This window comes from Triticum dicoccoides, chromosome 6A (assembly GCF_002162155.2).
Source record: "Triticum dicoccoides isolate Atlit2015 ecotype Zavitan chromosome 6A, WEW_v2.0, whole genome shotgun sequence".
Classification (NCBI taxonomy): Eukaryota; Viridiplantae; Streptophyta; class Magnoliopsida; order Poales; family Poaceae; genus Triticum; species Triticum dicoccoides.
Window position 1 is genome coordinate 508210019 of NC_041390.1, and position 15680 is coordinate 508225698.

At 50.4% G+C, this 15680-nt stretch overlaps 2 protein-coding genes across 3 annotated transcripts; one reads left to right on the forward strand and one right to left on the reverse strand.

Annotated features, from left to right (window-relative positions):
• Positions 1–2836: 2836 nt before the first annotated feature.
• On the forward strand, positions 2837–5783 carry LOC119317541 (myb family transcription factor PHL11-like). 2 transcript variants are annotated; one of them, XM_037592014.1, is made up of 5 exons: positions 2837–3324; positions 3767–3901; positions 4097–4172; positions 4791–4860; positions 4967–5783. In XM_037592014.1, the coding sequence occupies exons 1-5, from the start codon at positions 3183–3185 to the stop codon at positions 5375–5377; spliced, it is 834 nt and encodes a 277-aa protein (XP_037447911.1). In that variant the 5' UTR covers positions 2837–3182; the 3' UTR covers positions 5378–5783. The 2 variants fall into 2 exon arrangements, with proteins under 2 accessions (XP_037447911.1, XP_037447912.1); XM_037592015.1 differs by having other exon boundaries at positions 3767–3898.
• Positions 5784–8861: 3078 nt separating this feature from the next.
• On the reverse strand, positions 8862–10460 carry LOC119317542 (ubiquinol oxidase 1c, mitochondrial-like). Its single transcript, XM_037592016.1, has 4 exons — positions 10093–10460; positions 9891–10019; positions 9322–9810; positions 8862–9191 (listed from the first exon to the last, which is right to left on the reverse strand). The coding sequence occupies exons 1-4, from the start codon at positions 10456–10458 to the stop codon at positions 9132–9134; spliced, it is 1044 nt and encodes a 347-aa protein (XP_037447913.1). The 5' UTR covers positions 10459–10460; the 3' UTR covers positions 8862–9131.
• Between the last annotated feature and the right edge of the window lie 5220 nt (positions 10461–15680).

The window sequence follows — 15680 nt, forward strand, 5'->3', positions numbered from 1 at the left end:
CCCACACATACTCCTCCTCGAGCTTCATCCAACGGTGTGTGTACGTAAATGGCGGTCCCTCTAAAATGTGTTACATCATGGTAGCACGTGCGGGCTACATAATGTGTACAACAACATTGAGTGAACGAATCAATCAACAAGTTGAGCAAGAGGAAGCAAAACTTACGATCTCGTCCTCTATCGTGTGCAATGGCCACCTTGCCTCCGGCTGACGAACCACGTTACAAAACTTGGTGACGCTAGTTTGGATAGCGTACCAGCACTACGATAGCAACTGCACATTGCGTTGTTGAATGATGTACATGTCGTAGGGCGCAATGTGCTTTCATGCGTGAAACGATTTATTCACTTGGTGCCAGAAGGTCCCCCCTCTGCCACTGCCTACGAAATCTGCGAATACGGCCAACCACGCATCGCACAACAACTCATTCTCCATGATCGAGTAGCTCGGCATCCTTCGTACTCTAAAAATGACATAGTGCTCGAAAATAAGCTCAATGGCATTTGATCGAAGACCAGCCGAGCGTGGTGTCCTTCATGGAGGTCGTCTACAGGGGCGGAGTGTACCTGGGTACAAACGACTTCACGGTGGACAACGCCATCATAGAGGCGAGTGAGCGTGTTGGTGCTGGTTGCGGACGTTCGGCAATGCCTCTGTGGTGACCAAAGACGTACAGCAGTGACGGCGGAGGTGGAGGGTGCGGATGGAAAGCAAGGGGGAGAAGGGGCACAGTGGAAGGAAATGAGACCGGGAGAGGGATTGGGTGGGCCGGGGTCATCCAGGCTAGTGCCCCCCTGCAGTTCTGTTTGATCTAATTCCTGACTTATAAGTTCACATATATTTCAAAACCTTCGGGGCCAGACCCAAAACAATTTTATCGTCGCCACAAGTCTCTGTTTCGAAGCAATCTCATCTGAAGCCCTTTCCCGGCATTCTGCCGAGGGGGAACCCATCCATGGAGGTCTCTTCATCAAACTTGTTGCCTCCATGGTGATGTGTTAGTAGTTCATCCTCGGGGGAGGATTTGTACCAGTAGTTATGTATTTGATCTCTCTCTTTCATGTTTTTGATGGATTTTGATCTTGACTGTATCATGAGCTTGATTAATAAAGTTGGATCTTATGATGTTCATCTATCTCTATTCTTTTTGTGGTGAATTGAATATTGCTCTTTGAAGGTCCTTTATGTTGGATTGAGTACTTTGGATTTGAGGTTACATGTTGTTTTTCTAATAATTAACTTGTGGATATTTGAGGTGACATTGAGGTACTCTTAGCATAAAGGTTGAACGATAATATCATAAGGTGTTGGTTCAATAGATTGATTGGAAACACAACTTTGAAGTGGTTTGCTAACTACGTGATTTCATCCGCTTGAGTGAATTTACTGTTGTTCTACAAAACTATGCGTTTGGAGGCCCAACAAAGTGTATAAAATGAAGTTACGTAGTTTCCTTTATAGGTCAGAAGCAGCTGACATCAAATCTTCATTTTCAAATTTCATCCGCGAAATAAAGCCCACACAAGAAAACTAGAGCACCCCACCAAAAAAATACGTCGTCACTTTGTTTTTGTTTTGCGGAATATGTCGTCACTTTGTTAATGGTGAATTCAAATTGTTGCTCAAGAAAATAAAAATGTTCTCGTTGCGTCCGCTTTCCAGTTCCAGACTTTCTTTTCCTGAGATTATTAAAGCTGGCTCGGACATTAATACAGATTTCAGTCCAGACTTGGACGTGCGGCGAAACCATTTTCAGAGACTTTTGGCGCGCGCACATACACACTGTTGTGTCACGTACCGTCCAATCCATACGCACACACTCCAAAAAAAAAAGTCCATACGCTCTTCGCTGTTTTTTTTTCTTTCTGACGGACATCTCTTGGCTATCGAGGCCGGACGGAACGGAGGCGAGGACAGAAAAGAACAAGCGCAAAAGCAAAAAAGCAAAGCGTGTGGGGGGCGGCGGTCGCAACCAAGTTGGCGCGAATATTCCCTCTGAGCGAGGGGCCAGGCGACATCATCGCCAACATCTCCCCGCGTCTCTCTCGCCCCCGCCGCTCCTCCACTCTCCGCCCCCGCCGGGCCACTCGCCGGCGCCGCCGCCGCCGGAATATTCGCCGTGGAGGTTTCTATAGATCAGAACCGTACGAGTTCCAGTTCCATCGACGTGTGCTACTGCTACAAGCTGTTAGTTTCCTCGACCTAGGAGAGCGAGGCTAGCTTGGCCTGGTTTTGGTCCGTCGACCTCCCTTGGTCCCGGCGGTGAGCCGATGGAGCTATCGATGCGTGTTGTCGTGATCATTGACCGGCGAGGCGACACCCAATCGCCAACGATCTTTAGGCAAAATCTAGCAAGTGAGCAATGATCATCTTTAGCAAAAAACAAAGGCGCGTCCGTCATGATCGATCGGAACAACAGACAGCGCCTCCCTCGCCTCGCTAGCTACGTAGAGTACGTAGCAGCACGACCGGGACCCGGCGGCAGCGGCGCACATGCACACATGGCGCAACCGCCCGTGTCGGGGGCCGCGGCGACCACGTGGCGCGCGCCCTTCCCGGGCCCGATCGGCCGGCCATACGCCGCCGGCGGCCCTCCACGCGTCGCGCCCCGGTTGGCGCTCGGTCGGTTTGTCTAGCTCACCCTAGCGCAAGGCTCCCCGAGATTCCAAGCGCCGCGCCGCACGCATGATCGACCGAGCAGCGCACACGATGCTGCGGCATGCGATGCGATGCCCGGCGTCCGGTTCGGTTCGGTTCGGTTCATGCTCTCTCGCCCGCCTCGGCGCCCATCTCTCTCCCCACCTGTCTACTTACATATCGCCGCACCGCACCGCACCTCCTCCCCGCGTCTCTATCTCCGCCCACGCCCGGCCATATAGCTAGCTAGCGAGCTAGCAGCACACATTCCCATCACGAATCCTCCTCGGGCTTGGCCGAATTCCCACGCCAACTTCACACGGCACCAGATTCGCGCTCGCGCTCTAGGCTCTAGCTGCGCTGCAGCACGCACACACAGGCAGCCGCCCTTGCTACGTCGGGAGATACATCACCAGTTGATCGGCCACGAGAGAAAGCTAGCTAGCTAGCTTGCTTGCTTGCTAACTAGGAGGCGAAGGGCGGCAGCTGGCCGGAGGCGCGATCGAGGTGGACGGACGGAGGCGAGAGCTCGCCGGAGATCATCATGTTCGAGGGGATGGAGCGGGCGGGGTACGGCGTGGGCGCCGGGGTGGTGCTGTCGCGGGACCCCAAGCCCCGGCTGCGCTGGACGCCCGACCTGCACGAGCGCTTCGTGGAGGCCGTCACCAAGCTCGGCGGGCCCGACAGTAAGAACCAGTCACCTCCTCCTCTGCTCATGCCTAGCCTCTCCACTCCACGCATACATGTGATGCGCGCAAGTAATTTGCCACCGCCGCCAGCAGCCGGTCTGCTCGAGCTCTCATGCATCGCCCAGCTCACTCACGTGCTCATGTTCATGTCCGGCGGCTTGTGGGAGCATTTGCCCGCCCCACCCGGCCGGCCGCTGTAGCCTGTAAAGGCCAAAGGGGCCGAGCATGCATGCATGCACGCACTCTCTGACACAATTGTAGGCTGTAGCGCCGGAGAGATCCGTGTATCCTGATCACGATCATCTGTTGATCACTCGATCTGTGACCCCATTTTTTGATTGTTTTCTGTTCTGATCCATCCATGTATACGCAAGTAGTACTAGTTGTTACCAAGGCTCCTGTTTTGACTTGGTTTCTCATTTGACTTTACTGTCGACAGAGGCGACGCCCAAGTCGGTGCTGAGACTGATGGGCATGAAAGGGCTCACCTTGTACCACCTCAAGAGTCATCTTCAGAAATACAGGATGGGAAAGCAGAGCAAGAAAGACACAGGCTTCGAAACCAACAGAGGAGGTATGCACGCACTGTACCTTCTAAAAGCAGTACTTAGATTAAGCACCCCTGTGCCAAGCAAGAGGTGACATGATTATACTTTCTAAAAAGAAATAAACAACATGATAAAGCATTTGATGTCGATGCATCTTGGTTTTCGTTTCCAACCTTTTCCCTGTTCCAAATCTCACATGCCCTCGATTTCTCTTTGCACAGCCTTCGCCGCACAGGGCATCAGTTTCTCCTCTGCGATGCCTCCCAACGTTCCGTCCGCCGGGAATAACACTACGGGGTGAGTCAACCTTATACCAAGAGCGCGTTCGTTCATGTCTAATTTCTAGTTTAACCATGAATGACCAGGACGGGAGAACTAGCAGCATCTTTCAGCTGACATAGGAGTTATATATGACGATTCATCGTGCTATACTCTTACATACTAATACTAATATTGGTTTATACGCAAGAATAAACTTACTTGATTGTGATGGACTTTCAATGATTTGGACGGTGAGGTCATGGGATAGGGACATCAATCTGTTGACTATTTAAGCATATACTCCTAGATGGCCTTATGCATGCATTTCTGCAGATCAGGTGTTAATTAATACTATGTTCATACAACGAAATTTTATACCGACATCACCTAAAGTACTTCAGAAAAACAACTCTAAAATAGAGGAGTAACACAAAATGCCGGATCAGTCTATGCACACCGGATCAGTTTATGTATTTCTTCACACTCGACGAGCAAGTAACATATGAAATGTCGCCGGCCTGATTATGGTCTTAAATTTTTGAAATCAATCATGTTTGGTAGGTTGTATGTCACACAATTCTTCTCTGAAGCGGTGCCCCTAAATACAATATTATTTTGATGATTTCTTTTCTTGAACACTTTTGCATGGAACAGAGAAACGCCACTCGCGGACGCATTGAGATATCAAATCGAAGTCCAAAGGAAGTTGCACGAACAGCTTGAGGTAACATGTCCAAACCATCGTCAACATGAGCCTCATTCCTCCAAATCCCTGCCTCCAGAACCACAACGTGTTAACCAATCAGTATTCTCCTGTGCTACACATGCAGGTTCAGAAGAAGCTGCAAATGCGCATCGAGGCGCAAGGGAAGTACCTGCAGACGATCCTGGAGAAGGCCCAGAAGAACCTCTCGTACGAAGCAGGCGGAGACGCAACCCTAGAGACAACCAGGTCGCAGCTCACCGACTTCAACCTAGCTCTCTCGGGGTTCATGGACGACGCGACGCAGGCGTGCCAGCAGAACGGCGGGGAGCTGGCCAAGGCCTTGTCCGACGACGGCCTCAGAGCCGGCAACCTGGGCTTCCAGCTCTACCACGGCGGCGAGGACGTGAAATGCGCCACGGACGAGGACCTGCTCCTGCTGGACCTGAACATCAAAGGTGGGTACGATCACCGGCTGTCCGCCCACGGCATGCGGCGCGGCGCGGTGGACCTGGCGGTCGGCCAGCACCGGAGGTAAAATGTGTTTCAGTAGAAGGGCGAGCGTAGTTCTTAAGTCGAGCAGTTGAGTTCCCCACGAGAGATTCTTTTGGCGGTCCCGAACGGAGATCATCTTGTTTACGGTCTGGTTACACTTCATACGTACGTACCCATGCTGATGTAAAATCTGTGGAAATTGAGATCCAGGCTTCGAATAAGTGTAGCTAGACGATGATCGAGTGTGAGATCTGATTGCATTGTGTATGTACTACCTAAAATTCTGATCGACTACAACATAGCATCGTGGAGTGTTTTTGCTGCTGTTGAGGGATGGCATTATGGAGTGTTGCATGCAACAGACCGGGCACCTTCAAGAGATTCTGTCTGTCTTGTAGTAGTTGGGTTCAGTAGCTCTGTTCCTATGTATGAAAATGATATCTTGTTTCTAATGTCTTGTCGAGTAAGCACATCGCATTATTGGCTTGTTGTGGGGAGGTGGAAGTCAAAGGTGGGTGGTGGTTTGCATGTCTTGACTAACTAGTAGAAGAGGAGCAATTGGAAATTCAAATTTTGGAGCCTGCAACTGAAAGTGCACCTCTCAATTCTGAAGCAGAATGTCAACACACGTATCCTTCTTCGAAAAAGCACTGTCTGTTGTCCAAACGAGTAGTGCAAAAACCCTGGAAAAAAATTACATTGAAGTCCCCAAGGGCTAACCTTCTTCTTCCTCTCATACGGCTGATGGCGCATCACCCCAAACAGCTCCAAGCTGGAGTCAACTTACCCTTATTGATCGCGGATGGTAAGTCATCAAGGTCACAGTCCTACCGGACCATCACCCTGGAAAAGAAACTCTCAAAGTCGAAAGAGCCTTAGATCCAAGAGCTCAACCTCTATTAGATCTCAAAGGCCTCATGACGACACCATGGAGCGTGCTAATGTGACGAAGATGAGGCGGGAAGACCCACCTGTAAAGGGATGCCGCCGCGGATGCATTACAAATCCTATGACCCCAGCATCACTGTCCAAAACAGATGGCCGGAATCTACACCCGTGAACCATCGACGCTGCCAGACAACACCATGAGATGGGAATGCTCGAGGAATATTATTTCTCGGGCAACCATCGTCGCCAACATCAACGATAAGGCACCGAAGATGGCTTTACTTTATGCTATCGTTACCATCACTGGAAGGGTCGAAGCGACTGACAATGAAGGTCAACCTAAAAATACCATAAGGAGAGAAACTATATCTTGATTTGGTAGATCGAGGCCTCCTCGTAGTACCATACCGACATGCCAGTGGTGAAGGAGGGGCAACGACATACCAGTGAAGGAGAAGGAGTGGCACGACGCCCCCAAGCCTCTCGCTAGGGTTCGGAGAGGAAATGATATGACATGGACCCCTCATTCGACTTGAAGGACACTTCTAGCACATACATCAGTGCTAACATAAGCAACTTCCGCTCTCTTCATGACTAGGATGCACATAGACAACATCAACACACACATCAAGCATCAATTCGTCAAAGTGCAAAGCTATGCAAGACTAAAGCTATACCGGGGGTGGGGTGTGGGGGGGTTAGGATTCTAAAGCTATAACAGCGGCTGACAAACTATAATAACGATTATCCGCACCACTCATCTCTTCACGCTAGAAGGACAACAAGAAAGATTTTTTCAGCAACAATGCCTCTAGGAAGGGAACTACAGTCAAGCGTTGCATTCGCCGGAACCAACCATCGAAGCCTAGATCCTAAGTTTTCATCCTAAAGATGAAGGCTGAGCAAATCCAAACAATGCCTTCAACAAATTAACAACGTGAAAACACCGTCATTGAAGTACAACCAACTAGGGTTAGACGGGTTTTCACCACCAAAACAAAGTCATTATTTGTTGTAACCACCATTTTCGTGATTCTAGTAGCTACATGTGTAGCATGGTCACGTCGTGCGAGTGTCATGCCACGCAAGTGAAAAACATGCCCGCACAAGCAGACTATCTCGCCGCGACAAGAGGCAGTCACCACCATAGACTTCTAGTGGCAAAGGTCGCCACCGCACACGCAACGATGATTGATGAGGAAGAAGGCTCACTGGTACCGCCAAAATCCCAATGATGCTTTGGCAGTCCCATGTTGTTCTCTTGTCCCACCGTCCTAGAGCATAGCATTATGGAGTGATTTTGTGAGAAATAGCATTTTGAAGTGTTGAGAAAAAGAACAAATGCTTACTTAGTAAATGATTGTATATACTTTTCTGTTGAGGACGAGAGGGTATGGATACAGTTATTGCGTAAAAAGTATCTACACTCCAAAACCCTTGCACAAGTTACACGGCAGCCGAATGATTCTCCTTTTTGGAAGAGGCTCATGCGGACAAAGGTAGCCTTTTTCAATAGGACCAAAATCAATGTTGGGAATGACAATTCAACTAGGTTTTGAAAAGATACTTGGCTAGGGAGCACGACGCTGGCCATACAGTATCCAACTCCCTACAATATTGTACAACGAAAAGAGACATTCGTTAGAAGAATCCTGGAATCTGTTCTCTTAAACATACAGTTTAGAAGGTTACTTGTGGGGGGACGATATATAAATGACTATATTTTATGCACAGGTTGATGCAGGTCAGCCTTTCTGATAAGCCAGATACACCACACTAGAGACTTTCGGTGTCAAGGGTATTCTCGGTGAAGTCTATGTATACAAACTTGATAAACACTGGTCTAATCCCAAAGTCACTACACATTTGGAAAATCAAGGTGACCTTAAAGATCAAAAAATTATGTGGTTTGTTTACAAGAAAGTGGTCCTGACTAAAGATAACCTGGCAAAACGTAATTGCGAGGATAGTAAATGATGTTATTTCTGTGATCGAGATGAATAAATCCAACACTTTCCAAGCTACTGTGGCGCACAGTGCATGTGGCATTTAATGTTAGTCCATCTGATACCATAAACACTCCCTTTTGGGACTTGGCTAAACGAGGTAGAGCCTAAGTTAGCGGCACATATTTGAGTCGGGGTGTGTGTGCCTTACTTTAGACCATATGAAACTATCGGAATAATATGATTTTTAACAGACAAAACATTATAATTTTTTTGCACATAATCTACAGAGCAACTGGTTAGATCCGTACATGGTCGTTACTCAACAGTGCGGAAGCCAATGAGCATATGACTTATGGGTGCAACAGATGGAAGACGGTCACACGGGATACCTATAGCCGGTTCGGAAAACGGTCTAACAAAAGATAGGTGTATAGGCACCTAGTCCTAGATTTTCTTTATCTCTTGATGAGTTGTTGTATCGTACTACACATTTGTTGGATCTTTTGGTTAATAAAATGGTTGCATGCATCGCTTCGCTGCTGCAGAGGCCGGGAGTAATCCTTCTTTTCTAAAAGAAGAAGAAATGAAGCGTTGCATTCTGTGTGTCTGTGGTTGGGTTCAGTAGCTTCTTCCTGTGCATGAACCAAACAGGGCCTAACTAGTAAAAGAGGATCAAGTGAAAATGCAAAATTTCGAGCCTGCAACTGAAAGTGCACTTGTGAATTCTGAAGCAGAATGTCAGCACATATATCCTTTGCTAGCAGAAGCAACTTCCATTACAAGCCAAAGTGCACCACCGTTCATCGCTAGCTAACCAAATAGTTCCTCGAGAAATCTTGGAGCTGTCGTGACAAACGGCCGTTTTATTTCTCAAGCATCACTACCTTACCTATCCGACACATATACGAGTGTTGTTCTTCACTGACAAGGGCAGAGCTAGGCGGTCTGGGCATTCATCCGTCAGTGATATCCTAGCGGGGCAGGCGTCTTGTTGAGCTCCAGCCCCTGGAAATGGATGTCCTGCATGCCCATCATCATTCACCAGAATCAAAAAAACAGTTCAGAGTCCAGACATCACATCAGGAGAAGCTAGCAGAGCAGAGTTCAGACGTCGAGACATCGGGGACTAATGCATGGGAGATGAGCGTACCGCGGCGAAGTGGTTGACGTCGCGGTGGTGCGCCTCGTCGGCGCGCACGACAGTGACGACGTCCTTGAGCCTGGCGTCGGCGGGGAGGCGCCAGTAGTCGATGGCGATGCGCGGGGCGGGGACGTTCTCGATCCTGCCGGCCTCCAGGTCGCGGAGGAACTCGGTGTAGGAGTGGATGGCCTCCTCCTCCAGGTAGCCCACGACGCGGTGCGCGAACTTGGGGGACACGATGTACCCCAGGAAGTAGGCGTTGAAGAAGACGCCCTGCACCGCCAGCACCAGCGCGCGCTCGTACCACTTGGGGTTGGCCACCTCCATGAAGGTCATCAGGTGCATCCGCTCGTTCTCCGCCTCCTCCAGCAGCGCCCGGATCCACCCGCCGCTCTGCTCGAACCGCCGCAGCGACCGCAGGTGCAGCAGCATCCCGCCCACCATCCCCGGCACCGCCGCCACCGTCTCCAGCATCATCGCCCGGCACCCGTACCTCCGCTGCATAGCGTAGGCCCAAGTCGACCCGCCGTGTCATGTCAGTGTCGGACGAACACATATATCTGACCCCCGTGCCGTACCTGGAAGAAGATGTCGGTGGGCACGCGCAGCGACTTGACGGTCCAGTAGGCGATCTTGTCGAGCAGCACCTTGGGCTTGTGGTGCTTGGAGAGATCGATGGTCGTGTCCGACGTGTACGCCTCCCACGGCTGCGAAATCACACGGTCACCACGGCTACGTGCACTGTCAACGACAAGGAGAATATGCAGACGATTTCATTACCCTGAAGCAAGACCACTTCCACTCGGCGCCGTCCTTGTTCACCAGCTTGGCAGGCACGATGCCCCAGTAGCTGCTCGCCGCGGGGCTCTTGCCCTCCTTCGCGGCCTGCACAGCGTCGGCCTTGGCGGCCTGCATCGCCTCGGCCGTCGCGGCGGCGGTGCTCGCCACGTTGTCCTTGGACGCGGTCGCCTCCTCCCTCGCCGCCTCGGCGGCGGAGGTGGACAGCGGCCGCGCCCACATGGCCACGGCCACGGCGCCCCCTTCCCCTCCGGCAAGCAGGGGCCTCTGCGCGGCCGGAGTGGTCGGCCCGAAGACGCGCGGGCCCAGGTGGCGGAGGAGGACGGATCCGGCGACGCGGGAGCTCATCGCCGAAGATGACGAGCCTGCTTGGTGGGCTGCCGCTCTGCTCGCGAAACTCGTGGTCGCAGGCTCGAGAACCTGCGGACGTGCCAAGCTCTGAGAGGGTGACGGGATGACGTGTCGCTGTCGCCGAGCCAGCGCGCGCCACGATGGCATGGCGCTACGAGCAGATGACGCGAGACGTGGGAGCAACGGCGGCTCTGCTTGACTGGTGTTTCTGGAGCTCGCAATTGACTGGTGGGCAGCTTCTGCGTGCTCTCGCCCGTGAGATTTGTAGTTTCGGGTGTGCCCCAGCTTTTCAGGAGGCTCCCCTCAAAGAAAGAAAAAAAAGCTTTTCAGGAGGCAGGATTGGGTGTCAAAATCGTTGCGGCTGCTATGTGGTGGGGTGGCTGCTAGGACTTCCGGTGGACTCTGAACTTGGCCGTGCGTCGGCGTGCCTAGAATCTTTGTGTTCCCATTTCAACGGATGAGGAAAGATTGTTAGTTTTAGTGGACTTGTTTTGACACGAAAATTAGAGTGGCCTACTGTTTTCCCCCTCGTTCTTAGAGCATCTCCAACAGCCGCCCAATACCGTAACACGGTAAAAATCAGTTTGCAGTGTGTCGATCGTCTGCTTTGGCACGGCGGGGAGCGCTTGCTCCAGCGGCCGTGATAAAATTTAGCGCGCGCAGCTCCCGCATGCGCGCGGGAGCAGCCGACGCTTGCCATATGTTGCATTTTGGACACAAAATGAATTTCAAACATCAAAACAATGACATGGCATAATTCAAATCACACAAACAAGTTCATACTGACATAAAAGTTCATGCCCACAAGTTCAAATTCATGCCCATAACATCATCTGACCAAGTTTAAAATCCAAAACAAGTTCATGACACAAAAGTTCACATCAACGAAAGGCACATCAATAATTAAGCCTCGTCCTCGTCTTCATCCTCATCTTCCTCCGACTCATCCTCCTCCTCTGAAGACGATTGTTCCTCCTCCTCTTCATTGTCGCACGCCGCATCATCATGTGAAGTTCGGAAGGTGTTGGCTAGATTTTCAACGGCATCTTCATGCGAAGGTGTGTGAGGCACCCCGGAAGACATTCCGCCATGTCGCTCGAGGTGCTCCCATGCCTCCCATGAGAGACGCAAAACTCATGCCTCCCATACAGTCCATGCCGCCCGGAGGTGCTCCGAAGCCACCCATGTCTCCCATGGTCTTCATGATAGCTCCAAAGCCACCCATGGTAGCTCCGAAGCCACCGATGCCTCACATGCCGCCAAGGCCACCCATGCCGCCAAGGCCACCACCACCCATGCCGCGAATCATGGCTCTTTTTTCGATCAGGACTTCTTCACGGGCAAGATTGACATACTCCTTTTGCGCCTCATTGAGGATAGACGTGTCCATGAAGAACAAGTACTTCTCCCAATCCAACACAACAACCTAGATCGCTCCTCCATGCCCACCTTCCTCTCCTCCAATGCCACCTTCCTGTCCTCGGCCGCGGCATCTTGGTTCCTTGCCATCTTCCTCACCTCGTTCGCTTCTTTTCTTCCCTTCACAATAGTTTTCATAGCATTTTTAGCTCATCATCTCTTTTCCTCTTCTTCTTTTCTTTTGCGTCTTTCTTGCACACATCCAGTCGTGTTGGCTTCGAGTATGAAACCGAGTTGGGTGTGGGGCTTCTCTTGCCGTCATCACTTGATGCCTCCTCCTTCTCATCATCCAAATCAATTGTTTGCATGTGTTTGTTGCTCATATCCAAATCATCCATACCATCACGCTTCTTTCATTTCTCATCATCATTCAATGCTTCATAGCAATGAGGCAAGGTAAATGGTCTTCCTTTCTTGATCTTTCCTTTCTTACTCTTCTTCTCCTCTCCTTTGGACTAGTTTTGTGCAATATTGAACTACATAAAAACAAAACAATTTAGCACTACAAACACCAACAACAAGCATGATGAACATGGACGAAATGGCTCTTACCCTATCTTCATCATTAATGCCACTTGGATTCAACTTGTCAACCGCCATTTGTGCGGCCACCCACTTTTGACAATCTTTGTTGATTGTCGACCACCGGGAGCGAAGAAATCGGTCGGAGTGATCACTTCCACTCTTGTTGTGTAGATCAAAATGCTCCTTCATCCGGTTCTAATAAGCATCTCTACTTTGATCACCTCCAACGGATGGATCCCTCGACACTTGCAACCAAGTATTGCATAGCAAGACGTCTTGTTCATTGGTGTAGTTGCCTCCTCTTCCTTTCGGTGCATCGACAATGCCCTCACCATCCTCGTCCACCTCGAACTCATGGTCATCGAGATGCATGTCATTTGTTTGAGACCAATGCAAATTGTTGGAGCCAACACCCATAGTTGATATGTATGCCTCATCCGTTGGGGAACGTTGCAGAAAACAAAAAAAATTCCTACGGTTTCACCAAGATCCATCTAGTTCATCTAGCAACGAGTGATTGGATGCATCTACGTACCTTGTAGATCGCAAGCGGAAGCGTTCAAAGAACGGGAATGAGGGAGTCGTACTCGACGTGATCCGAATCACCGGAGATCCTAGCACCAAACGGACGGCACCTCCGCGTTCAACACACGTACGGTCAGCGTAACGTCTCCTCCTTCTTGATCCAGCAAGGGGGAAGGAGAGGTTGTGGAAGATGGCTCCAGCAGCAGCACGACGGCGTGGTGGTGATGGAGCTGCAGTACTCCGGCAGGGCTTCGCCAAGCTCTATGGAGGAGGAGGATGTGTTGGAGAGGGAGAGGGAGGCACCAAAAGAAAAGGTAAGAGGTCCTCCATCCCCCCCACTATATATAGGGGGGCCTAGGGGGGCGCCGGCCCTAGGAGATGCAATCTCCTAGGGGGCGGCGGCCAAGGGGTGGGGGGCTTGCCCCCCAAGCAAGGGGGCGCCCCCCCTTTAGGGTGTCAGGACCCCGACTCGATGTCACATCGATCTAGCCGGTAACACCTCATATCACCTTGCGGCCTCACGCACGGTATCCCCACGGGTGTCGTCTTACCTTTGCCCGGGACCGTTTGCGCATTTTGGCTCACGTATATGATAGTGTCGCTAGCATCCATATGATAAAGAGCCCGGGCTGACATGACTAGTCGTAAACCCAAAGTGGCACAGACTTACAGGGACAGGCATTCATGACCCAGCTTCGAACGTGTCGGTCATCAGCAAGTGGGTCCGGGCTGTAGCACTGGGCTAACAGGACTCCGGTAAACCGGGCTGTAGCGGGCTAACAGGACTCCGGTACTCAAAGCGTGACATTTCCCCGAAGGGACAGACACAGGAACGAAGAAGGACACATGCCGGCCAGCCTAAGTGTTCCAGAGCAGTAGCAAGCTACCATGGCTCAGCGGTAACACTAGGAGACATTTCCCGGTAAGAGAGGCTACTAAAGATAAACAACTAGATAGTCAGATCCCACACATACCAAGCATTTCAATCATACACACAATATGCTCGATATGTGCAAATACAACGAAGCATCACAACATGACTCTATGACACAAGTACTTTATTTAAGGCTCAGTGAGCCATACATAACATACACAAAGGTACGGGTCTCACGACCCCACATACAAGTCATACAGTCATACCAACCAGCAGCGGAAGTAACTTGTCTGAGTACAGACAACTAGTAAAATAAAAGAGGCTTGGAAAGCCTAGCTATACTACGTGGTCCTTCACAAGCTCAGGGTCACCACCTGGGTCTTTAGCCTACTCGTTGATGTCAACGTCTACATAGAACCCATCAGAAGGGGTTGCAGCGTCTTCTGTAAAAATGTAGATTATAGCAACATGAGTACAAAGGTACTCAGCAAGACTTACATCAGATCCTACATACATGCATAGTATCAAGAAGGGTTGGTGGAGTTATTGCAGCAAGCCAGCTTTGACTCTTGGCTAGGCTAACCTACGATACTCTAACTTGAAATGGTTTTGCGCACACGAGTCCACTACTCACCACTTCAATACACTACCGAGGATCCGCCTCCGTCTTCCTACGGAAGAGCCATCCTCGGCACTCACACTTATCTTGAGGTTTTTAACAGTTTCCATTTACTTGTCTATGAACTGTATAGGCAACCAAGTAGTCCTTTACCGCGAACGCGGCTATTCGAATAGATCATGTTAACCCTGCAGGGGGTACTTCTTCATACACGCTCTCACCACTTACCGTCGTTTACACGACATGTACTCGGCAACCTTCAAGCGGAAGCCCAACGTGGGTGTCGGCCACGACCTACCTAATCACCTAAGCCTCCAGTCCAGGTTTATCGCCTATCCAGGTTCCATCCGCAGGGAGTCCGGCCGAGGTTTCCCATACGGCCCCGAACGATGTGAACAGGGTTCCCGAGATACCTAACGGGTATTCGGTACACCCGGCCACGTACCTACCGCATCACAGCCCACCCCTACGGTCAGCGCTGTCCACGGCCTCCAGTAGGCTACAAACACCAGAAACTACTTGCAACTCCTGGACGGAGAACTAGGGTGAATAAGAAGCCGAGAGGGTCCATTGGTTTCGGGCCCAATGCATGGTAGTAGCTGATTCTTAAATCACACATACAGATCTCAGTGCTTAGGGTCGGCTTCAATGAAACAACCCACCATGTACTCCTACATGGCCTTTCATCGATACCTTTACCAAATCGTGTTCACCACACCACTCCCATTACCGACATAATCATTTCACTCCAGCCCATCACCCAGATGAAGCATAGCAGGCATAGCAAGGTAGGAACAACACATACATATGGCTCAAGCAACTCCTACACATGCTAGTGGGTTTCATCTAGTTACTGTGGCAATGACAGGTCATGCAGAGGAAATGGGTTCAACTACCGTAGCACACAGCAGTTTGAATCGCGTTGTCTTAATGCAGTAAAAGAGAGCAGGAGCGAGAACATGGGATTGTATCGATATGATCAAATGGTTGGTTGCTTGCCTGATGGTTCGATGCACTGATACGGTTCTTCGTTAGGGTAATCACGGTACTCCTCGGGGACAGAACCTGCCGCAGAGAGCACCGATACACAAACATTACCAAACAGTATGCAACAATATGATGCATGCATGAGACATGGCAAAATGAGTGTATTGGGCTAATGCAACTAAAACCAGAAGGGTTTGAACAAATTTGAATCAAGGATTCAAATTTCAAATTCAAATATGGCCTTTTAAAGTGCTTTTCCTTGTTCTGCTT